Source organism: Canis lupus, chromosome 2, assembly GCF_003254725.2.
Source record: "Canis lupus dingo isolate Sandy chromosome 2, ASM325472v2, whole genome shotgun sequence".
Lineage (NCBI taxonomy): Eukaryota > Metazoa > Chordata > Mammalia > Carnivora > Canidae > Canis > Canis lupus.
Window position 1 is genome coordinate 49,612,206 of NC_064244.1, and position 25,354 is coordinate 49,637,559.

Below are 25,354 nucleotides of genomic sequence, written 5' to 3' on the forward strand. Positions count from 1 at the left end.
GTAGCTAGCAACCAAGACAACACTCTATACAACCGTAATATATAGAGCATATGGCCAGCAATATTAATTTAATCTAAATCTTCACTATAGATAGCATCCAAACAGCAAAAAGTGCCAGGAAAAAAAAAATGTCTCTCTGCTCGGCTTCTCAGTGATGGAATCTGGCTATTGTGCTGTGTGATTATTGGCCAGACACAAGCATTTGCAGGGCAGAGTAAAGTCCATCTGCCTTGGATCTAACCACTGGCACCCAGTGTACCAAATCAGCTCCACCCACATGCTGTCTTCTCCTGAATTGCCTCCTGCTAGTTTATATCTTTCAAGGCTTCCTTTCTCTGTCTCTCCCAGTGTCTTCCCTTCCATCCTAAGCAAAACTAGGTGTTCCAAGGAAACACAGGATTATATATACACACACAAAAAGTGCAGTTCTAAAATAGTGTATTTTTCAGCAACTGTGTTTAGTGACAGTAAAGTAGGGTGGAGCATACACATATTGCATTTATTTGATATCATACTATTCCTAGAGGGAGTTTCATTTCTTTCTTTTTTATTTATTTTTTTCTTTTTTATGACACTTTTAATTTTTAAAATATTTTCTTTAAATTCAATTTGCCAACATATGGTATAACACCCAGTGCTCATCCCAGCATTTCTTTCTTTTTTAAAGATTTTATTTATTTGAGAGAGAGTGAGAGAGAGACAGTGGCATGGACAGGGGAGAGGCAGAGAGAGAATCTCAAGCAGAGCCCCACATGGGGCTCAATCTCACCACCCAGAGATCATGACCCAAGACAAAACCAAGAGTCAGACACCTAACTGACTGAGGCACACAGGCACCCCTCCCTGGAGGGAATTTCTACCACTCATTAGACATTAACAGGAATCTCTTCTTTGGAAAGTGTCTAACTTAACTCACCTAATTCCTACTATGTCTAAGTGAGATAGTCTGGACTTCAGTAAGATTACATTAAAATTGGGGGCGGGGGGACAAGGCAAGTACTAATATAATTATATTAGTAAAATAATATATTTATAAAATAATAAAATAATACATTTTCAGGTCTAATAATTTTAGTTTTACAATCTATTTTATTTTCTCATTTCTCTTTCCCTGATCTTTTTTTTTTTTTTTAAGATTTTATTTATTTATTCATGAGAGACACACAGAAAGAGAGAGAGAGAGAGAGAGAGAGAGAGAGGCACAGACACAGGCACAAGGAGAAGCAGGCTCCAGGCAGGGAGCCCGACGTGAGACTTGATCATGGGTCTCCAGGATCATGCCCTGAGCTGAAGGTGGTGCTAAACCGCTGAGCCACCCGTGCTGCCCTCTTTCCCTCATCTTTATTGATCTTAAGCACTCTTTTCATAAACAAAGGTCTATGCTATCCCTTTTCACTTTATCTTGTTATTATACCTTTTTGTAAGTTCTAGGCAGTTTAGGAATGGCCTCAGGTAAGTTTTCACTCTCCTGGGTAAAACGAGACAATTAAATTGATCATTTCTAATGTTTCTTTCACATTCAAAATTCTATGAAAGTTGTCTCCTCTCTTCTTTCTCCACAATTCAATTGCTTAGTTTTTTTCCCCCTTTTATGTCCACCATGCCCCCATATTCTACAGGATAATAAGTCTGGAAAATAGACATTTGTTAGATTCCTTTAGTTTTGTAGTCTTGTTTCAGCGCTTGAATTCTTACCAATAGACATACACATGATAGGGGGTAGACGTGTCAAGAGGCAGAACATAGCTAGGAATAGGAGTTTGTGAGAGACAAGTTTCCTATAAAGAATTAATTCACATTATACTAAAAAGAAATCTCCATGATCTATAGGAGCTTGTTTTTGATATTTTATTTGAAATGTTTAGAGAAATGATTTTGAGAGTACAAGAAAATCTTGAGTTTCTTCTACACATGGTGATAGGTTTATTACCAATAAAGAAGGTTTCCTTTAGTTTTCTTTAAAGACTGTATTTTCTTTCTTTCTTTTTTTTTCTTTCTTTCTTTCTTTCTTTCTTTCTTTTTTAAGATTTTATTTATTCATGAGAGACACAGAGAGAAAGAGGCAGAGACACAGGCAGAGGGAGAAGTAGGCTCCGTGCAGGGAGTCCGACATGGGACTTGATCCCAGGACTCCAGGATCATGCCCTGGGCTGAAGGCAGGTGCTCAACTGCCAATCCCACCCAGGGATCCCCTAACGACTGTAATTTCTACACCCAATGTGGGGTTCAGACTTATGACCATGAGATCAAGAGTCATATGCTTTACCAACTGAGCCAGCCAGGTGCCCAGAAGATTTTCTATCTTACTTCTTCTTCTTCTTTTTTTAAAGATTGAGAGAGAGACAGGGAGAGAGAGAGAGAGAGCACAAGCATGGGGAGAGATAAAGGGAGAGAGAGGGGGAGAAGAAGACTCCCCCCTGAATGGGGAGCCTGACTTGGGGCTCCATCCCAAGACCCCAAGATCATGACCCCAGCCAAAGTCAGAGGCTTAACTGACTAAGCCACCTAGGCACTCCCCAAAGCTTTTCTTCTAATTATATACAGACCTCTTTCTTTCTTAGAACCAAAGAAACATTAAAAAGAAACATTAAAAAGTTGTATAGCTTATTTCCTCAAGTAAAAAAAAATGGGAATAGTAGTATTAGACGGCCCTATGAAATTGGGATGATGATGTTTGCTATTAAAAAAGGCTTAATTTTTTTCTGAAAGCATTTTATGCATGATACCTTGTAAAGATACATAATGTTATGACTGTTAAAAATGCTAGATAGAATATTTGTTAAGTGAAACTTGACCTGTGACACACAAATCATTAATACAATAGGAATGCGCTTACCCAAGTTTTTCAGTGAGTGAACATGTATGCAGGCCCTGATCATGTTAGGGAAGAATATAATGTCTAAGGCAATAGAAATGAGATGAAACAGGGAGGAAAACAGCACTAGGGGAAATGTTTAGGGTTAGCAGAGACTTTTTGCCTTCAGCTATAAGGCCAACATTAGAGAAAATACAAGCCACAATATTCAGGAGTAAACAGTAAAAAAACAGATTACCACACCAAACTTTTATATGTATGTAAGACTTTTTACATGACGTTAGAAAGCTTAATACTGAAAATACACAGGAGAATTCCAAGAACAAGTTTGAGTGTATCATATAAGTGAAGCCATATGCTTAAGTAAAAAGATATAGAAATAATTATTATAGACAAATAAAAAGTCAACATATTCTCTAGAAGATGTGAACCAACCAAGAGCATGAGTTTGCCTAGAGAAGTGACTCCTCTCAAGGATATGCTGTATGCGAACCAAGCCGCCAGGTGCAATTGAGAGCTATAGACACTAAGGCTTTCTGGAGCTGTGATGTTCATAGGTGTTCTGCTATGATGCCTAGTACAGCTAAACCCTTATATTATAGGGTACTCTTACTTCGCAACATTGAAAATGACCTAAAAGAAGGGGATGGTGGGAGAAGGCGAACTGGGGAAAGCCATGGTCAATGCAATGATAGACTTTGTCTAGTCCTACAAGTATTTTATATTTTAAAGACCAAAGAGAAAATTTGGGAACAATAAACACAGGTAAATGCAAATCTTTATTTTTTCTAAGCTCAAGTCACTTCTTACAAGTGGCTTGTATTATTAAAAATATCACAGTGATCTATCTTATGTCTAATATAGTGTATATAGGAATCAAATGTAAAATGACTTTCAGTTTCAAGCAATAGTACATTGTGTAACTTGAGACAAATTATCTTTTATAGGGAATTCTTCTTAAAAACTAACTACATAACTGTATTTCTTCAAAGGGAAATAAATCATAATGAGGAAAGTGCTTTTAATTATTCAAACTAAAATTTCCATCTGTTATCTTTTACCGAACTCTGAAAGTAACTTTTGTATGATAAATCCTAAATCAAAGAGAAGCAAACTTAGTTATAAGATTTGACCTTTTTATGTCTTTCATACTTAATTTCAACCAAGTCTATTTTGAATCTTGAAAAACAACTGGATTTTGTTTTCTTCTCTCTGCTCCATTTTGGAGCAAACTCCACTCTGAGTTTGAGTCAAAGCTACAGTGTATACGTCCTTTATAAGCTGTAATACATATTAGGTATTATTATTATGTCCATAAAAGTCAACTCTGAAAACACTCGTTTGTTTGAACACATTCTGTTAGTTCACTAATACTATGAATTGACCATTATTAGTGATGTTAAAAATGTTAGGTATCAGGGATCCCTGGATGGCGCAGCGGTTTGGTGCCTGCCTTTGGCCCAGGGCGCGATCCTGGAGACCCGGGATCGAGTCCCACGTCGGGCTCCCGGTGCATGGAGCCTGCTTCTCCCTCTGCCTGTGTCTCTGCCTCTCTCTCTCTCTGTGACTATCATAAATAAATAAATACCTTAAAAAAAATTAAAAAAAAAATGTTAGGTATCTTGAGGTGCCAGCCTGGCTCAGTTGGTAGAGTGTGTGACTCTGGATCCTGGGGTTGTGAATTTGAGTCCCATATTGAGTATAAAGCTTATTTAAAAACAAAATCTTTTTAAAAAATGTTATCTTAGGAATAGTGAAGAAATTAAAAGGACATCTGTGAAAATGTAAGGCATTTTTACCTGTCATATCTGGTACTATGAGAGCTGTTTTCTTTCAGTCAGGTATTAGTATTAGCCTAAAGATTGCATTATATTTTTTCTAATAATCACTTTTAAAAGACAATTTTAAAATTGTTATGTTGTAATGGAATTATTGTACTTTTAAGTGCACATTATGCTTGTGTTGTATCATTTTTGAAAGTAAAATATATAACAAGGACATACAGTGTTTCCATAGAAACAATGTAGAAATAACCAACTTTTTAAAGAGGCCAACACAATTTGAAGGACCGATTCATTAAAATAACTTTAGAAGTATGTCATTTATAAATGGAATAGTGTAGATTATTACATAAACTTGTTAGGTAGTAAATTGCAAAGACAAATTTGCTATCAGTTCTCTTTTAAATACTTAAGGTTTTCTTTTTTCTTTTTTGTTTTTCACCTTAATCACCCATCAATCTTAAACTGAACTAATGGATGAAGGAAACATATTTGGGACATATCAGAAGGAAAACTTAATATAGATATGAAGGAAAAGTTTACACAGTATTCAAGATTCCTAGTTCCTTAATTAGAAGTATAGAAGAGGCTCTAATTTGAAGTTCCAAGCATCACCAGGATCTCAATTAAGGAGTTTATGTCTTTTTCTTCCTTTTATGAAATGACATTCAACATCTATTGGAAGAAAGAGAGATGACTAATTTTTACCTACTTTACTGATACTCATTCTACCTTAAATTAAGAGTTCTCAAACTTTCTTGGTTCATGACACCCTTAATGTCTCAGTAATTTTTTTAACAGCCCTCCTAGGCAGAAAAAAAATATATATCTAAGAGTTTTACTTATTAAGTAGTTAAGTCCAAAGAAATTAGTAATAACCAGTATGGTATATGATGAATGTTACTGTGTTTCCATCAAAAATGTACATTCTGTTGTGTCTTTTGTTGAGTCTGCTTCAGTATTCTGGGGCACATTGGTATAGTTTGAAAAATATGGGCCTACATCAGGCCTACTATAAGATAGTAGCTGGAAACCATATAAAACATTCTAAAAATACTAAAGAGTAAAAACCCAGCTCCAATATGCTTGAAAATCCAGATGAATCAGGTGAAATCATTAAAAAAAGTGAATTTTAAAAATCTGTCCTAGCTAGAAAGAAGAGACACACAGAATATCTTTTAAGTTATATGCTATTCACACACACACACACACACACACACACACACACACACGTATGACTTAAGATGACATCCAGGGAAGAGAAATAAAAATAAATAAGCATCTAAATAATCATGAAACATACAAAAAATTAATTAGGTTATATAAATATAAAGTAAAAAGTAATGATAAAATTTTAAGTGGTCAATAACAATTGATCAGAAACATTCCTGAATAACCCCATAGTACATAGATTAAAAATATGTACTTTTATCTTCAAATAAAATCAAAATTGAATTGCCTCTAAAAATAAACCTGTCTTCTTCCTTCTCCTCTTCAATAAAAGTATAGTTTTAGCTCATCTTTTTCTTCCTGGGCTGCCAAGCAATGTTCAACAAAGAGATGCCAATGTTTGTCAGCAGAAATCTGACAAAAATGAGTTTTTTGGTATACAACTTTTGTAATTCTACACAAAGAGAAAGAAAGAAAACCTAAAGAAAAAAAAATACTTGGAAAAAATAATCAGAAGTGTCAATAGAGCCAATTGCAGGTCAAAGACTTAGAGCATACATTTAAAAAGAATACCTGTAAAATATTTATGTATGTCTGACTTTCCTTTGCGTCAGAAATAAAGCATTCTTAAGACTTTCTTTTTAACAGAACAGGTGCAAACTTGAGTGCAACCGTATAGTAACTCTCAGTTAATTGGCTTTGAAAACTTTCCCTTAAAGCCTAAGAGCAGCATCAAATAAAAGGAGAAGTGAAGGGAGGTCTTTGGGTAGAAACAGAATGGTTTAAATGGTGGGAGATGAGAGCATATCCAGAAAGGTAGGGAAGGAAGTTATCATGAATACTGCTACATTTTGCAAAGATTCATTCCCTAATGAAACAAAATTTCCTAAAACAATAGATGACTTTCTCTAGAACCATGTCACAAAGAGAAAAAAAGTTAAAAGTTTTCACAAATGTTGAGTTAAAACAGGAGCCATATGACTCTGACTTGAGAGTTTAAATTAAAGTTGGTTGAGTATATAACCATTTATATTCATTGTAACTTGTACATAGTACCACAGAAATCTGAAATTAGAGGGAGAACTTTAGAAAACCTGCTTAGCGCAATTTCACTAGATCTTAATCAAAAGATTGAGAAACAGTAACTAACACAGTTTCAGTCAGTTTTAAGAGCACTGGTTAGATGCTTATAAATGATCCATCAGGTAAAGAGAGTGTGTAAATAAACTGAAAAAGCGTTCTGAAGGCATGTCCGAGGCTGACGGCCACACTAAACAAAATTATAAAATTAATTGTCATTCTGCTACATTTTTCATTTCTTCCGCTGATGTCCTGTTCTACTTTCCCATCCCAAATACTTATAAATAAATCTCATTAATCTTTGCATTTAACTAGTAGCTAATTAATAACAGAAATGTGAGTTAATGCTACCAGTGGCATTTGTATCTGAATGTAAATTATTTGAATACTAAATAAACTTTCCATCAGCCTCAATGGCAGGACTTCTCTACATTGGCTGCATATTAGAATTACCTAAAGAGTTTTTAAAAATCTGATACCCAAGCCACACTCCTCACAATTTTAATCACAACTTCTGGGGGATGGGCCCAATCATCAGAATTTTTCAAAGTTCTCCAGGTGATTCCAATGTTAAGATAACCAAAGTTAAGAACCACTAGGTTTAGGTAAAGCATTTGAAAAAGTAAAATTTCAAATTAGTGCAGGTGATTTTTTTTTTTTTTTTTTTTAGTGGGTATATATCATGCTGCTCTATGGAAGTTGCCACCTGGAGGAAAAACTGTCCAAGGTAAAGGACAATCTTTATTAAAACAATGCTACATTTATAAAAATCACTAGATATTCAATTTCTAAGTCTTAATTTCGGGGACACCTGGGTGGCTCAGCGGTTGAACATTTGCCTTCAGCTCAGGGAGTGACCCTGGGGTCCCGGGATCGAGTGCTGCATTGGGCTCCCTGCATGGAGCCTGCTTCTCCCTCTGCCTGTGTCTCTGCCTCTCTCATGAATAAATAAATAAAATCTTAAAAAAAAAAAAAAGCCTTAATTTCGGCAAGTTACTTCACTTGGGTTTTATCTACAAAATAGTAATGATAATAGCTCATGGTACTGTTGCTGATAATTAAATGTAAAAGGGTACCAGAAAATGTGTTATAAACTATAACATCATGTTTATTATTACATAGCTGAGCAGTAGAGCCATTTATCATTAAAAAGACTAGCTGTAGGGATCCCTGGGTGGCGCAGCGGTTTGGCGCCTGCCTTTGGCCCAGGGCGCGATCCTGAAGACCCGGAATTGAATCCCACATTGGGCCCCCTGTGCATGGAGCCTGCTTCTCCCTCTGCCTATGTCTCTGCCTCTCTCTATTTCTCTCTCTGTGACTATCATAAATAAATAAAAATATTTTAAAAAAAGCATTAAAAAAAAAAGACTAGCTGTAATGTAGATTATAACTGCAATATGGATTACTACCTAAATGATTTGCCACTTTGTTTTAATAGGCATTTACTTTATGAAATCTAAGTGTCTAGCCCAATGTTTTTCCAAGTATGGTTCCTGAACCAGTAGCACAGCATCACCTGGACATTTTTTAGAAGTGCAGATTCTTGGGGTCTATCCCAGACCTCCTGAATCCAAAATTGGAGGCAGATCTTAGCAATATTATCTGAATAAGACATCCAGGTAATTCTGATGTAAAGTCTGAGGACCAAACATCCAGCCAAAGTGAGTAAAAAGTGAGTATGTATGACTAATATCAAAGGAAAAATACACAATATTTGTTATTTGAAACTTTAAAAGTTGCAGTGCAAAGACACAGGGTAATACTACTTAAAAAAAAGCTTTGTATTAAAAATAATATAATTCTCTTTACCCAGCCAAGCTTTATCAATTAACACATTAATCATGAACACAATGGTAGCATATAAACTTGGGAATCAAATAAATCAGAGTATAAAACACTCTGGATAAGGAATAAAGAAACAAAACTCTAGTCGGAGTTAACAATGATTCAGAAAATAGTTAAGTTTTAATTCACTGGGCCTGAGTTTCTCTCAGAGGAAGAATCACAACTGTATCTTAAAAATCACATTTATCCTGAAGACAACACCCCACAGCATCTCAATGTTCTTATTCAGGCTAAGGAAGTGTTTCATCACTTACTCAGAGAAAAGACCATAACTTAGACTGAATCACCAGCAATATTTCCTGGAGCATGCAATTTGTCATTGGGTCTGCTAAGCAACAGAAAAACAATCTCAAAATTTCTTATCTTAAAAGATATCATAAGAGAAAGCTATCAACATTGCTCCCAGACTCAAAGTTTGTTATTTGCCACTAATAAAACATATGCAGGACAGTAAGAGGTGAGTTCACTGAAGAGTCTTGTGAGATTGCAATGCAAAGTTTTTTGAGATCTTTCTTGTTTTCTCTTTTTCCTTTTTAAAAATTTTTGGTGTTTTCAAGACACCTAGTACCACCCTACAAAGATGACAGTGAAATATCCCAATTAAGAACTGACTTTATCCCAGGATGCCTGGGTGGCTCAGTGATTGATCGTCATCTGCCTTTGGTTCAGGGTGTGATCTCAGGGTCCTGGGATGGTGTCTCACATCAGGCTCCCCTCGAGGAGCCTCCTTCTCCCTCTGCTTATGTTTCTGCCTCTCTCTGTGTGTCTCTTATTAACAAATAAGTAACACCTTTCAAAAAAAAAAAAAAAAAAAAAGAACTTACTTTATCCCAATTAAAAAAAAACTGCCCCATCTCCTAAGAAAATGCACAATTCTAAACTCTTATTTCCTATACTGGAAAAAACAAGCACAAATAAATGACTGTCAAAATAATTAATTCCTTTTCCTCATCTGTAAATATTTATTTAGTATCTAGCATATTCCAGATACAGTTCGAGGTGCAAAGTGAGTCTAGAGAGATGCACAGACTTCAGTGAGGAGGAGGGCATAGGTTCTATGTGTCCAGGTTTCAGTTTCTCTGTCAACCAAACCACTAGTACTCAAACTTGAGTAAGCATCACAATCACCTGGAGAGCTATATAAAACAGAATGTTGAAGTCTATCCAGAGTTTCTTTCAGTAGGTCTGAGATGGGGCCCCCAAAGTAGCATTTTTACTAAATTCTCAGGTGATGTTGATGCAGCCAGTCTATTGGCCACACTTTGAGAACCGCTTACCAAGCAAGACAAATAGCAGCTCTTCACACTATCCCTGCCAACTTCCAAGCACTGTACATCTCTCTTCCAAAGAAGGCAATGGCCTCATGACTGCCTCATGCCTGCTGTCATAATCACGTACAACTGAGCAGAATTCTAGTTTCTAGAACCACCTCAAATATCTGGGATCGCTAGCTCCAGAACAGAGAAAAAAAGTACAAATAACAGAAAATTCTCTTTCCAGAGGCTTTTTTCCCTCCTTGTTTTTCTTTTTGTTTTACCCTCTACCACAAGAGATCATTTTTGTATTATGATTTCCCAATTTGAGCATTATGGAAAAGAATAACACTCCTTTAAGTTTTTCATGTATCTTTAATACAATCACAGCTTTTCTTCTAAATTCAGTTCTCATGGCCTAACAACCACCCTATTTGTTGGACTATCTCCTTTTTGAACAAAAGAATCATAGGGTTAGGAGGAACATTGAGAATTCACTTAATCCCTCCTTGGCCTCAGACAAGACTGTGTCTAAACCATCCCCAAATATAGCAATTTTCAGTACAAAGAAGAACAGGCACTAAGAATTTCTCATTCAACATTCTGTCACAGACTTGAAGATACTAATATACTTTCCTTCAGCCCTCTCTTCTCCAAGCTAATCATCTTCAACATTTAGACTTCCCTCATTAGATTTCCTAAACTTTATTTTGACTCTTCCTTAATAACTTTATCCCACCTTATGCTTCAGGGCCTGAATTATGTATGTACTGTTATCATGAAGACTTCTTTATTGGTATGTGAAAGGGATAAGCTAATTTATAGCTTGAATAAAAATGAATTTTTGGGAACAAAGAAAGATATATGAATAAATGCCACTAAGATATAATACAATGGCATTCACTTGAATAATTAATTTCAAATATCCTTTATTTTATTAAAATACATAGTAATGCCTTATAGTTTTAAAAACTTTATGTCACAAATCACTAGCCATTTTACATATAAAACGGATGGGAATTAGAGATCTTTCAATATATGCCTCAAATTATATAAAACCTATGTTTCATGACACCTCACACAGAAGATATTATTATTATTATTAATTTGCTTTTTTGATGTTTTATATAGTGTTTACTACTAAAGTTGGAGTTGTAGCTTATCAATGATTTATTTCTGTATGAGTCTAAAAATACTGAATATATTATATAATAATCATTTCTGTAAAAATAATTCCTCCAATACAAGCCTCAAGAATCAGAGGTGTTTAGAAATTCAGTGAGTACAGGACAAGATAGGGTAAAGGCCATGTCAGATCATATGTTTCTGAGCAGTTTAGAAGGGGAAAATAGGTAATACATTGGAAATGGGATAAAATGGGATGATATGCTTTATTTCTATTTCTCCCATTCTAAATATCACTATTCAAAATCACTCTTTGCTTTTGGAATGGTGAGGTACTCTAGCCCATCCTAGGCCTGAGGGACAGGGTTGTTTCCTCGCCTATTGGGACCAAGGTGTACGGTGGAGGCGATGCATTTAGTCTCCAGAGAGAAGGAAGATGCTGCTTGCACAGCACTTCTACTCACCAGTCCATGCAGCAGCAAGGGTGTTGGCTTTGAAGGAAGCCAACTGTCCTGCTCTCCCAGCCAGAGGTAAAGAATTGCATTGGTGGCCACTAGAGGGAGGAGGATTAGGAATAGAGTAAATTGTGGGGAAAAGGCACCCATGAAAAACGCACATGGGACAACCAACACATCACCAACCACCGCCTAGCAGCTACCTTTCTGAGGGACTATAATGGGTTCAGCATACACCATTAACCCAGAGACCCAGACACCAGGAATTATTGTAGTATCCCAGCATATAGCCCCTTAACTGTGATGGCTGAAGAAGGGAGTTTGAATAGGTTTGTGGGAAACACACAAGCGCACAAACACAAACACGCAAGCACACAGACATACATTCTCATCCCCCATTACAAGAAGTTGCATCTGTGCCGTCTGATTCTTGCTCATTTTCTTATTTAAAACTCTTGATGTTCTTTACCAAGAATGTGTTCACGAAAAGCAAACAGCCCACCTTCAAGATAGTCTTGGAAGAAGCACCAGCAGAGACACTCATTGTGCCAAGATGTATTTTACCAACAAATCTGTACAAATTACATGAGGTTAAAAACAAACGGAATATAATATAATTAAAGCAAAGTTTCTTTTGCTAAATTACAGCTTGAAGCAAACCTGCAAGAAATGTTTCCAATTAGCTTCTTTAGCAAACACAAAGCATAGCTCAGAGTATGTTTTGCTTTCCATCCTGCCCTCTGGGTGGGCTGCCTAGTGGGTGTCTTACCTCCAGCACAAGTAGCTGAGCATTCTGACCAAGGCTGATGATTCCATGTAAACCCAACTTCATTGTCTCCACTGCCGGTCCGAGTGATGGGAACATTGAATTTATACCTAATTCCCAAATTCTGTTCCTGAAGCAGAACCTGCCATTGAAAACAACTGGTGAAGATAATTAAAATACAATGAGGCTTCATTCAGATATTTATTATTTCTTTTGAAGAAGAAAATGTCATAAAGTAAGTCTTATAAGAAATTTAAGGGAACATTTAGAACACATGCATTTATACTGAATTTTCTCCTTCCATTTTCATGGGTAATTTAGAGCCATTTCTCTCATCTCCTTGTTTAGTTATAAAAATATTATTCAAGCAGGCATTGAAAAGATTGGTCAAAAGGAAGGAGCAATATGGCCTTAACCTTACACATATCTGATACCCTTGGCTAAGCCATTTTACCTTTATTAACCTTAATTTCACTACCTGTAAAACAGAGATAATAAAGGCTGCTCCTTTGTACCTCACAGGGCAGATTACAAAAACGGGAGAAATTAAGTGGTAAAGACACATTTACCATGACAATGAGATTTTCTGAGGTGGGACCTAGAGCTTCCAAAGATTCTGGCTCATCAGTTGGTCTCTTGTAGTGAAAAGCTGTCCCAGCAACATCAAACTTCCGAGGCCAGTCAATAGTCCAGGCACCATTAATATAGTAATCATCCCCTTCAGATTTCAAAGCTAAAAAAAACAAAAAAAAAAAAAACAAAAAAACAAAGGCAAAAAAACAATACAGTCTACCTAAAAATGTGAAACTTCATTTACCACAATGTCACTTATTAACTGCACTGGAGTGTACAATGAATATCCATGCCATTTCCATTTAGAGATAGGATTCTTGACTATTTTCATAAGTACAAATTAACATAGTAATTTTCCATGTGCATGTCAAGAAGATATTAAGTGTTTATAATGATATTAATAAACAGAAATGAAAGTTTTACCTGGAGAAATAAACATATTCCCTACAAAGGGAAATTATAACAAAAGCAATAATTGGGGATGGGAGTGTGAGTAGGGAGCAGACTTTCTTGTCTTAAAACTTAAAACGATAATTAAACTAATATGAGGTGAAGTTAACTTGTGGTACTGGCACACGGACAGACAGAACAATGGGGCCAAACAGTTAAGAAATAAACCCAGGGCACTGGGTGACACAGTCGGTTAAGCATCTGACCCTCGATTTCAGCTCAGGTCACGATCTCAGGGTCCTGACATCAAACCCTGAGTCAGGATCCACACTCACCAGAGCCTGCTTGAGATTCTCTTTCTCCCTCTCCCTCTGCTCCTCCCCCTGTGCTCAAAATAAATAAATTAAAAAAAATTTTTAAATGGTTAAATTCTGTTATATGAATTTTACCTCAACAAAAAGTTAAAAGAAGAAAGAATAAATGTCAGATGGGTAAATATTTAAATGTAAACATAATTAAATAATAAAATGCTAGAAAGAAAATATGGGAGAACTTTCTTTTTTCTTAAAGATTTTATTTATTCATGAGAGACACAGAGAGAGAGGCAGAGACACAGGCAGATGGAGAAGCAGGCACCCCTGCAAGGAGCCCAATGCGGGACTTGATCCTGGACCCCGGGATCACACCCTGAGCCAAAGGCAGACACTCAACTGCTGTGCCACCTAAGTGTCCCAATATGGGAGAACTTAAAGAAAAAATATTGGGGTATGAAAAGCTTTTCTAAGCATGACAAAAACAACAAAACAACAATAACAAAAAACCTCTCCGAAACTATAAAGAATGAGTTCAATAAATATGTATGCATAATTTTTTAAACCTCTAGAGGAAAATAATGAATTAAAAAGTTTTAAAAATATGTGATAGGAAAAAGGGTTATTAATACTACTATACATAAATTCCTATAAATAAATAAGATGATAATTTTGATAACGATGATCATGATTTGACAATGACAAAAATGTCAGCATAACTTTTTGTTAGCATGGTAGCTTCTTCAAAACCTTTATCAGCCCAGCCATGCCTGGGTGGCTCAGTTGGTTAAGCATCTGACTCTTGATTTCAGCTCAGGTCATGATCTCAGGGTTGTGAGATCAAGCTTCATGTCAGGCTCCATGCTCAACAGAGACTGTTTCTCTCTCTCTCTCTCTCTCTCTCTCCCTACCTCTCCCTCTCCCCTCCCCCCTCAACATATGCACTCTCTCTCTCTTAAGTAAATAAATTTTTAAAAATCTTAAAACACACACACAAAAAAAACTTTTATCAGGCCAGATGAATAAGCAGCCCAAAAGGACTAAAGAGGTCATGACACATGGAGTCTGACTCACTGGACCTCTACCACTTGTCCTTAATATTATAGACCATTTCCATTCCCTCAAGTCTATCTGCCTGGCAAATTACTTGTACTTTCTTGACTCCAGATATGTTGTGAAAATTCACTTATCTTTCAGGAGCATGTCAACCAATTTTAAGAATTATTTAATTTGTTAATTAAATTTTTCTTATAGCTTAAAGTTTTTATTTTCAACTCTCCCAGTAGTTTTGTCTCATTTAACACATCAAAATTACTTTAGCTATATAAGGACATCAGACTGTATAATATAAAATAGTAAAAACAAAAGTAAAAATCACCTTTTTCACACCCACTGCCAGCAGCTTTGAATTCTCCTTCAATTTTAGCTCTCACTTCCCATTCTCTCAACTACTTCATGAATGGATCCTAACTCTCTTTTGCCATTACTAGTAAGTTCAGAAAAACACAAAGTATTTTAAAAAGACTGAATAAGGGAGGAAGATGTGGCTTTATGGACAGAGCATTATTAAAGGCAAAAAAATCTGATATTAGAAATCCTATTTTTTAGTCTTGTTAATATGGAAAACAATCCAAAATTATGGCATAAAAATAAAGAGGTTTTAAAAAATATTTATTCATTTGAGAGAGAGAGAGAATGGGGGGCAGAGGGAGAGAGCCCCCAAGCAGATTCTCCACTCAGCACGGAGTCCCACAAGGGGATAAATTCCATGACCCATATGATCATAACCTGAGCTGAAACCAAGAGTTGGAATGCCCAACTGATTGAGCCACCCAGGTGCCCCAATTAAGAGGTTTTCTTAAAATAAAGTAAGAGCTTGATAATACTAGTGTTCTATTTAAAGAAGCATTCTAGATGTAGTCTTATTTTAAAAAAGATTTAAGTCAAGGGGATATTTGCAAGAGAATAAGAACTCATCCAGGTCTTGCTAGGAGTATCTGAAGAGTCTAAATCTGTCTTAAAGGATCAAACATCAAATAAATAGAATTTCCACTTCTCTCGTGTTAAGATAACTGGTACTTGACTTGCCCTCCAACTATAAACAACTGCAAAACTAAAAAACATGAATCAGCTGTTCTTAGACATTGCCCAGAACTGTGATACCTGGAAGAAGACAAATAAGGTGAGTGGTAGAGGCACTTTCTGTCAGTGTAAAATGGAAGAACCCAAGCAAACCCTGCCTGTCACACTGAGTTAAAAGTGAGAGATCAGAAATTGAGAAGGCCAAGGGATGGAATTTGTAGGGCCAGATGTCTAGAGTAAAAAGAAGGAATCTGTTGCTGAATAGCAATCTATGTATGCATAGAATAAAATTCCATAAAGCAAGGCAAAAACAAAAACACACACATACACAAAAACAAAAAACAAAACAATAACAAAAACCAAAACCCTACCAGAGAACTATAAGCTGACAAATGTCCAGAGCAAGAATTCAGAGTTTCAATCACTAGGGCATTCAGTAGACATCCAAGGAGAATCATGTCTTTTAAAAATTAGAGTTGAGCAGGCTCAAGAATAAAGGCTAGTCTGCACTTACCAAACAAAGCTCAAAAACAAGTCTTAAAAGATCAAGCTCATCTATAGATTACTTAACATTCTTTAAAGGAAGAAAACAAAATCCAGACTCTCAAAAAAAGAAAAATTCACAATGTACAACATCCAATAAAAAATTACTACAACTGGAAAGAAACAGGAAAAGCTGACCCAAATCAAGAAAAAAGCCAAGTAAAAGAAATAGATCCCAAAATGACAGAAATTATGGAATTGTCAAAAAATAACTTTCAAACAGCTATTATAATATATGCCAGGATTTTAAGGGAAAACAAATATAGTGACAAGAAATTAGAAGATGGAAGTTCAGAACTATACAAAGAAAGAAAATTGCCAAATATAATAAAGAAGTAGGCAAACAGAAAATAATTTTTCTTATTTTTAAATTTTTAAAAAAGATAATTGGCTCTTTAAAACTAAAACAATAACAATGTATTATGCAGCTTATAACATACAGAGAAATAAAATGTATTTAAAAAATAAGACAATGGGTAGAAGAAGAAAATGGAAATAATCTGTTGTGAGGGCATAGTCTTTTTTTTTTTTTTAAGATTTTATTTATTCATGAGAGACACAGGGAGAGAGAGGGTGAGAGAGAGGCAAAGATACAGGCAGAGGGAGAAGCAGGCTCTATGCAGGGAGCCCAACGTGGGACCCGATCCCAGGTCTCCAGGATCAGGCCCTTGGGCTGAAGGCAGCGCTAAACCGCTGAGCCACCCGGGCTGCCCAAGGGTGTAGTCTTATATAAAAAGAGTGTAATATTATTTAAAGGTGTATTCTGATAAATTAAAGATGAATTTTGTAAATGCTAGCACAACCACTAAATAAAACAAAGTATAACAAATAAACCATTAATACAGACCAAATGGAATACTATAAAACATTTGATAAACCTAAAGGACAGAAAAGAAAGATAAAAGGGAAAAAAACATGTAAAGCAATTAGAAAAATAGCAAGATGGTAGACTTAAATTGAATGATATTGATTATTACATTAAATATAAATGATCTAGACAAGGGGTTGTCATACTATGGCCCACTAACTTTTTTTCTAAATAAAGCTTTATTAGAATACACTCATTCATTGATGCATTACCTATGTTGGCTTTCACACTACAATAGTAGAAGTGAATACTTGAGACAGACAGACTGCATGTCTTGTAAAGCTGAAAATATTTACTATGTGGCCCTTTACAGAAAGTTGGTCAACCACCCCATACCTCATCTGGTGATTGCAATTTAAAAAGCAAAGATTGTTAGACACAATAAAAAATCTAAATCAATCATATGTGGCTGACAAGAAACATTTTAAATTCAGAAATGCATACATGTGAAAACCGTATGGATGAAAAAAGATTTGCCATGCAAACACTAATCTGGGAGAAATCTGGGTGGCTAGATTACTACCAGACAAAATAGACTTTGGGTCAAATATTAATATCAGGGATAAAAAGGAACATTTGATAATAATAAAATGCTAAATATATCAAGAAGATATAACAATTTTTAAAAATTATTATTATTTTTTAAAGATTTTATTTATTTATTCATGAGAGACAGAGAGAGAGAGAGAGAGAGAGGCAGAGACACAGACATAGGGAGAAGCAGGCTCCATGCGGGGAGCCTGACATGGGACTCGATCCCAGGACTCCAGCATCACGCCCTGGGCCAAAGGCAGGCACTAAACTGCTGAGCCACCCAGGGATCCCCTAAATTATTTTTTTAGAGATAGCATACAGAGGAAGAAGGGCAGAGGGAATGGGAGAGTGAGAATCTTAAGCAGGCTTCATGCCCCGTACAGAGCCCAACTCGAGGCTCTATCATTACCTTGAGATCATGATCTAAGCCAAAATCAAGAAAGAGTCAGGTGCTCAACCAACTGAGCCACCCAGGTACTTCAAGAATATATAACAATCTTAAATGTCATCACACTTAATAACAAAGTTACAGAATAAATGAAGCAAAACCTTACAAATTAATGGGAGAAACAAGCAAATTCACAATTGTAGTTGGAGATTTATTATTTTTTAAAAATATTTTATTTATTTATTCATGAGAAGACACAGCAAGAGAGAGGCAGAGACACAGGCAGAGAGAGGGAGAAGCAGGCTTCATGCAGGAAGCCCAACATGGACTTGATCCTGGGTTTCCAGGATCATGACCTAGACTGAAGCTGGCGTTAAACCGCTGAGCCACCCGGGCTGCCCCTCTAGTTGGAGATTTCAACATGATTCTATAATTGCTTAAACAAGAAGGCAGAAAATAACAATATAGAAGACTTCAACACAACTATTGTCTGCTTTAAACTAATTGACATTTAGGGAATGCTAAACACCATAACATTAGAATACACATTTTTCTCAAGTACACATGGAACATTTACTAAGATAGATCATATGCTGGGCCATAAAACAAACCCTAGTAAAAGAATGAAAATCATACAAAGTATGTCATCTCTTCATAAGTGAATTAATTTTTTTAAAGATTTTGTTTATTTATTCATGAGAGACACAGAGAGAGAGAAGCAGAGACACAGGCAGAGGGAGAAGCAGGCTCCCCACAGGGAGCCAGATGTGGGACTCGATCCTGGGACTCCAGGATCATACCCTGGGCCGAAGGCAGGTGCTCAACTGCTGAGCCACCCAGGCATCCCTTTATAAGTGAATTAAAGTAGAAATCAGTTTAAAAAGATCTGGGAAATTCCCAAATACTCAAAAACTAAATAATACCTTCTAAGCCTTGAGTCACAATGTAAATAAGAAGATATTTTAAACTGATAAAAAATATACAATGTATTAAAATATATGGGATGAAGTTAAAGCAGTACTTAGCAGGAAATTTATAATGCAAAATGCTTATTTTAAAGTAGACAAATATTCTTTAAATCAATCTATATTGAGAAGCTAAAAATGACAAACACAAAGGGAGTAGAAAAAAAGTGAAACAGAGAACAGTGGGAATCAATGTAATGAAAAATGGAGAAATAACAGAAAAAAAATCATTTAAACCAACAGCTTTTTCTTTGAAAAGATCAATAAAATTAACAAATGCCTCACTAGCATGATCAAGAAAAGGAAAGAAGGATAAAAATCATATGATCTCAATAGATACAGAAAAGGCATTTGACAAAATTCAACACTCATTAATAATAAAAACTCTCAATAAAGTAGGTTTAGAGGGAACATACCTTAACAATTTAATAAAGGCCATACATGAAAAACCAACAGCTAACATTATACTCAATGATAAAAAACTGAGAGTTTTTCCTATAATATCAGGAGCCAAACAATGATGTCCAGTCTCACCACTTTTATTCAATAGTACTAGAAATCCTAGCCACAGTGATCAGATAAGAAAAAAGAAATAAGAGGCATCCAAATTGGTAAGGAAAAAGTTAAAGTGTCATTATTTGCAGATGACATGATGCTACTATACATATAAAACACTAAAGACTCCATCAAAAAAATATCAGAAGTATAAAGGAATTTAGTAAAGTTGCAGAAAACAATTAATGCCTAGAAATTGGTAGTATTTCTATAACAGTAATAACAAAGTAGCGGAAAGAGAAATTAAGAAAACAATGCTATTTACCACTGCATCAAAAAGAATAAAATATCCATGAATAATCTTAATTAAGGAGGTAAAAGACATGTACTCTAAAAAGTATAAAATATTGATGAAAGAAACTGAAAATGATACAAATGGAAAGATACTCCATTCTCACAAATTGGAAGAATCACAGGACATGAGGTCAATACAAAAAGAAATCAATTATTGTTATATAAGAACAAATCATTCAAAAGTAAAATTAAAATATCAATACCATTTATAATAATATAAAAAAGCATGAAATAATTAGTGGTAGATTTAAGAAAAAATAAGTGGAAGACCTGTACGTCAAAAAAAAAAAAAAAAAAACAGTGGTGAACAATATAAAGACTTAAATACATATACAGGTAAATCTTTTCATGTACTAGAATATAATATCTTTAAGATATCAATTCTCCCAAGCTGATGGTACACAATTCCATGTGATCTCTTTTTCTAGAAATTGTCAAGTTGATTTTAAACTGTGTAGACAAATGTAAAAGACCTAGATACACAAAAATTATTTTGAGAAAGAACAAATTTGAGAACCTAATGCTTCCTATTTTGGAATTCTACTAGAAAACTCTATTAATTCAGTGTAGTTCTGATATAAGGATAGCACCCACATACATATCAATGGGAGGGAGCAGAAATAGATCCCCAGGGGAAGAGAGAGAGAGAGGAAAAGAATCTCAAGTAGACTATATGCTGAGCGTGGAGCCGGTCACAGAGCTGTATCTCATGATCCTCAGATCATGACCTGAGCCAAAACAAAGTGTCAAATGCTGACTGAGCCACCCAGGTACCCTCGAAAACTATAAATTTTTTAAGAAACATTGAAGACAATATTTGCAATCTTGGGGTGGGCAAAATTTCAAAGGTAGGACACAAAAGTATAAAGCATAAACAAATTAATTAATTAGATTTCATGAAAATTAAAGGACCCATTAAGAATAGGCATAAACAAGCCACTGACTGGAAAATATATTCATAAAATGTATATTTAAACAAAGACTTGTAATTAGAATATACAAAGAATTCATAATTTGACTGAAAGAAAAAAAAGTAAAGTAGGCAAAATATTTGTTGAGACACTTCACAAAGAAGACACCTATAAGGGTAAAATTTAAAAGCTCAACAATATTGACAAGAATATGGAGAAACCAAACTCTTCTACAGTACTTATGGGATTATAAATGATAACAACCACTTTGGAAAACAAGTTAGTAATTCCTTATAAAGTTAAACATGTACATATTATATGACCCAGCAATTTTGCTCCTTAGTTTTTATCCAGAAGAAATGAAAATACATGTCTACATCATGTTTCTCTATAAATATTCAAAGAAGCTATATTCATAAGAGTCAAACACTGGAAATGCCCCAAGCATCCATCAAGTGAGTGTATAAACAAATTATGGTATGTCCTCACAATGGAATAATACTTGGCAATATAAAGAAATAAACTTCAGATATATTCAACTTATCACTCAAAAATGTGGATGAATCTCAAAAACATCCTAGGTGGAAAAAAAACAGACATAAGAGTAAAGACTTTATGATCCCATTCGTGTAAAATTCCAGAACAAATAAAAATAAAATACATGATGTTAGAAAAGAAATCAATGTTTACCTAAGGTTGAAGCTATGGGGATTTGACTGCAAAGGTCAATATGAGAATGCTTTGAAGTCATGGAAATGTTCTGTGTCTTGGCTGTGGTGTTTTATGTATATATATATACAAATATATAAATATGTGGTATATGTGCATAAATATATAAAAATATATTTACATATAGTAACATATTTAAAGTAATAGTATGTTTACTATTTTCATGTTTATAGTAATAATATATATTATTTATATATTTATTATATGTCAATATTCTTTGAAATGTACACTTATAATAAATGTATTTTATCATATATAAATACCTCAAAAAAACTGATTTTTAAAAATCAAATAACCAACCCAGTGAAGATTACGCTATAAACTACGAATTTTTTGTTTAGCTCTTATAAAATTTGAAACTTACTTCATTTAAGCATGAAAATGTTTTACCCAAGTAATATGTCTTTTCCTTCAGGATACTGTGTTGCTTTTCCTCAGCAGTTTTAAAAATCTAGCAAAAAATGCTACTTACCAATATAGTTCTTTGACATGGCAACTTCTCTGACTTCAATATGAACCGAGCCTCTTGGTATCTGTACTACTTCCATGTAGCCTGGAACACAGAAGACAACCAGTAATAAGCCGCACGTGCAGCCTTAGTCAGAAAATGAGTATTTAGTAACCATTCAGTAATAAGTTTCCTTGTTCTTCAAATCTTTTGTTCACTTTGCACTTTATAAATTATGAAATATGGGCCAATTTCCTTTTGGGTTCATGAACACAGCTAGAATATTTTTATTTTTCTCTGAAATATCTCAAGATAGTCTTCAAAGCCTCAACATGTTCATGGTTTGTTTTTTTTTTTGTTGTTTTTGTTTTTTTCAACACATGGTCCTGCCATCAATGTTCTGTGGGGATTCTGATCTGAAGGAAAAACATGGCTAACTGAAGTCAAATATAAAGGGAATATTATTTCCATAAAATCTTACATGAATCTATATTTAATACTTAAGAGGCTGAAGGTATTTTGGGGGAAAAAAACATTGCCTAAATAAAAAAATGTAGAGAGAAGGGGGTAGGGAAGAAATCAAATGTTTTGGCTATTCCCAGGATGTCAGAGGTGTGAGGAAGAGTTCTCTCTACACACTCACCTCCTCTGGGCAACGAATCATTGAAGAACCCTTCAATGGCATCACACGTGCTTCCATCCCCTCCACAGACTCTACATCTATCTTCCCTAGCATCGGATCCCAAAATATTATCACAACCTACATGCTGAAAACAGAGAAGAATATTCAGTATGTCATGAAGAGGAATTCTTGGAACCATAACTAACCAAATAAATATATTCATTTATTTGCTTTTCCAGGAAAGGAGATCAAAACAGGAAATACTTTTCTTTCTTCTTTTTCCTTCACTGTCTACAAAGTTCTTAGCTAACATTTCTCAACATATAAGTTTAAAGAAAAAAAAATTCTGTCTATATTTCTAACCTAGATTTCTTCTTCATTTATAGATACCGTGCTCCAAATTTTAAAATAATAGAAATTGTTGGCAATGAACTCTTTCTTACACCTTTAATCAAGAAATGCAAGAATTAAGAAAAATGGCATGTTGTCTACACAGGGTAATAACAGCAGGAGTCTTGACTGAGCATTATGGTTTGACCTTTCTAAATCACTGGCTCTTTTGGATATCCAATTTTTAGTGTCAAGGATTAGTTGTGGAATTTAAAACTGGGGAAGCCTTTAAAAATGAATACCTGTTTCCACTGGCTGAATATAATTGGCATAAAAACAAGGAGATGGAAGCATAGGATTCTGGAAGCTGAAATTCCACCTTTCAGTTTTGCATTTAATCACAGAAATGTAGATTTTTATATATTTTTGGTATTTAGTTTGGTACTAGAATTTGTACAATGACCTTGGGCCATTGATATCAGACACGTGATCTTTGAAAAAACCTGTACTTTAGTCTTTGCTATCCAAAAAAAAAAATTAATACTGTCATAAAAATCACAGGCATGCACAGGATATCCTCATCAGATACACTGGGAAGCAAGTAGTGTGAAGGATAGAAACTTTTGCAAGAAATTATGACACAAAGCTGATAGCGTTTTTATCTCTTCTTTCTAAGTTTCTGAGATTCAGTTTTGTGCTTCTCTTTAATATAAAATGAAAACAAACAAGGAAAAAAACTATGAGAACAGTGATTTTTGTGGCTTTTCTTATTATGAGTAGATTTATATACAGGTCTAGGAAAATAGCATGGATTTGCTCTTATAACTCAACTAGTCTGGCTAATTTTCTAAAATGAATGCTTTAATAAGGTAAAGACTAACTATAATAAATACCATTGTGCTTCAAAATGCTTCAAAAAGAGGCAAAGTAGGAGAAACATAGCTGTTTCACACTTTGAGGAAAAATTATGCTATGAAATATATCAGTCTTCTAATGAAAACATATGGTAGCCATATGAATAAGAGCTGAATCCTTATTCCCTTTCTCTTCCTATCATCTTTGTCATCTGTTTATAAATGAAAGAAAATAACAGAAATTAAAGTTCAAAATATATTCAGACCTCTAGCAATTACTATATATATAATTATAGCACCAAAATAAACCACATTTGCATCATGTTTGAATATGAACAGGCTATTCTAAGTTTAACTATGTATACTGTCATAGTATATGTATATGACATATATTTCCTAATTGGAAATTGAATTTCTCAAAAATGTGGCTCTCTTTATTCTGAGCATAGTATTAATTAGGAGTGACTATTTGAGAAAAACGATAGAAGTCTCAAAAGCCCCCCAAAAAAGAGGTAAAATTCATAATTGGAGCAACCTTGCATTCCCCATTGATACAGATATCCAATGAGTCTGCATTGCATTGAGTCCCGTCAATCACCGCAGGGGCACGTTCAGTGTAGAAGTTGTAACCTTCAGCCAAGCAGTTTAATGCACAAGGTTTTACCCCACCTGGATAAATACAGCAGAAAAGAAATAAATGGAGTGGTTCTTTTAAGAAACAGTGATTCCATATTAACCACAGTAAATTTACAATTCATACAGACATCATTCCCTTACTATATACCCAGATGTGTAGGTTTCTTTCCTCCTTTGCTAAAATTTCATATTTATTTTCATTGCTTGTGGAACTTGACAGAGGATGAATTAAACAGTTTTAAGGTTTAAAGTGTTTAGGTAATTCTAATATATACTTAACAATATATTTTAGGTTATAAGGGATCGCAGTGGAGGTACCTGAATGTCGAAAAAAATGGATGAAATGAAAACATTTTTTAAAAAACTAAGAAAATAAAGCTTGAGGAGGCTAGACACAATAATTGCATATAACAAATGGGAATTTCTACAACATATGTCACTTGTTAACTGAAGCTGATACAAAAACTCTGCTATTTCAAGCAGGGATATGGTAGTTGTAAAAGACAAAACAAAACAAAACAAAAAAACTTCTACATTTATGCCTCTTTAAAGATATCATATTCCATGAATGTGGCTGTAGCATACTTTATTTATTTATTTATTTATTTATTTATTTATTTATTTATTTATTATTTATTTTGTAGCACACATTTAGAGATAAATCTTTATTACATAAGCAAATCAAAGGTAAAAACTAATTATAACATTAAATTGGAATAATTCTTGTTACTAAATCAAAGATAAATATTACATATAGCATTAAACACGAATAATTAAAACAATTCCTAAATTTTTTAAAAAAGATTTTATGTATTTATTCATGAGAAATGCAGAGAGAGAGAGGCAGAGACATAGGCAGAGGGAGAAGCAGGCTCCCTGCAGGGAGCCCAATGAGGACTCCATCCTGGACTCCAGGATCTAGCCCTGATCAGAAGGCAGATGCTTTAACCACTGAGCCACCCAGGTGTCCAAACAATTCCTAAATTTTTTGTGAATAGAATAACCATCATTTTCATTTTGTCACTGAAATT

At 34.7% G+C, this 25,354-nt stretch overlaps 1 protein-coding gene across 4 annotated transcripts in view; it reads right to left on the bottom strand.

The window, feature by feature from the left end:
* Positions 1 to 25,354, bottom strand: part of ADAMTS6 (ADAM metallopeptidase with thrombospondin type 1 motif 6) — a 297,356-nt gene that overhangs the window by 41,549 nt on the left and 230,453 nt on the right. For 2 of the 4 annotated variants that reach the window (XM_049103149.1, XM_025447107.3), the window contains exons 16-20: positions 24,223 to 24,356; positions 22,525 to 22,648; positions 21,906 to 21,986; positions 12,860 to 13,023; positions 12,294 to 12,432 (exon numbers count right to left, since the gene is read on the bottom strand). In XM_049103149.1, the coding sequence (XP_048959106.1) occupies positions 12,294 to 12,432; positions 12,860 to 13,023; positions 21,906 to 21,986; positions 22,525 to 22,648; positions 24,223 to 24,356 (642 nt within the window). Of the gene's footprint in view, positions 1 to 11,533; positions 11,623 to 12,026; positions 12,433 to 12,859; positions 13,024 to 21,905; positions 21,987 to 22,524; positions 22,649 to 24,222; positions 24,357 to 25,354 lie in introns of those variants that run through there. The other 2 variants (XR_007406729.1, XR_007406731.1) reach the window with 2 other exon arrangements.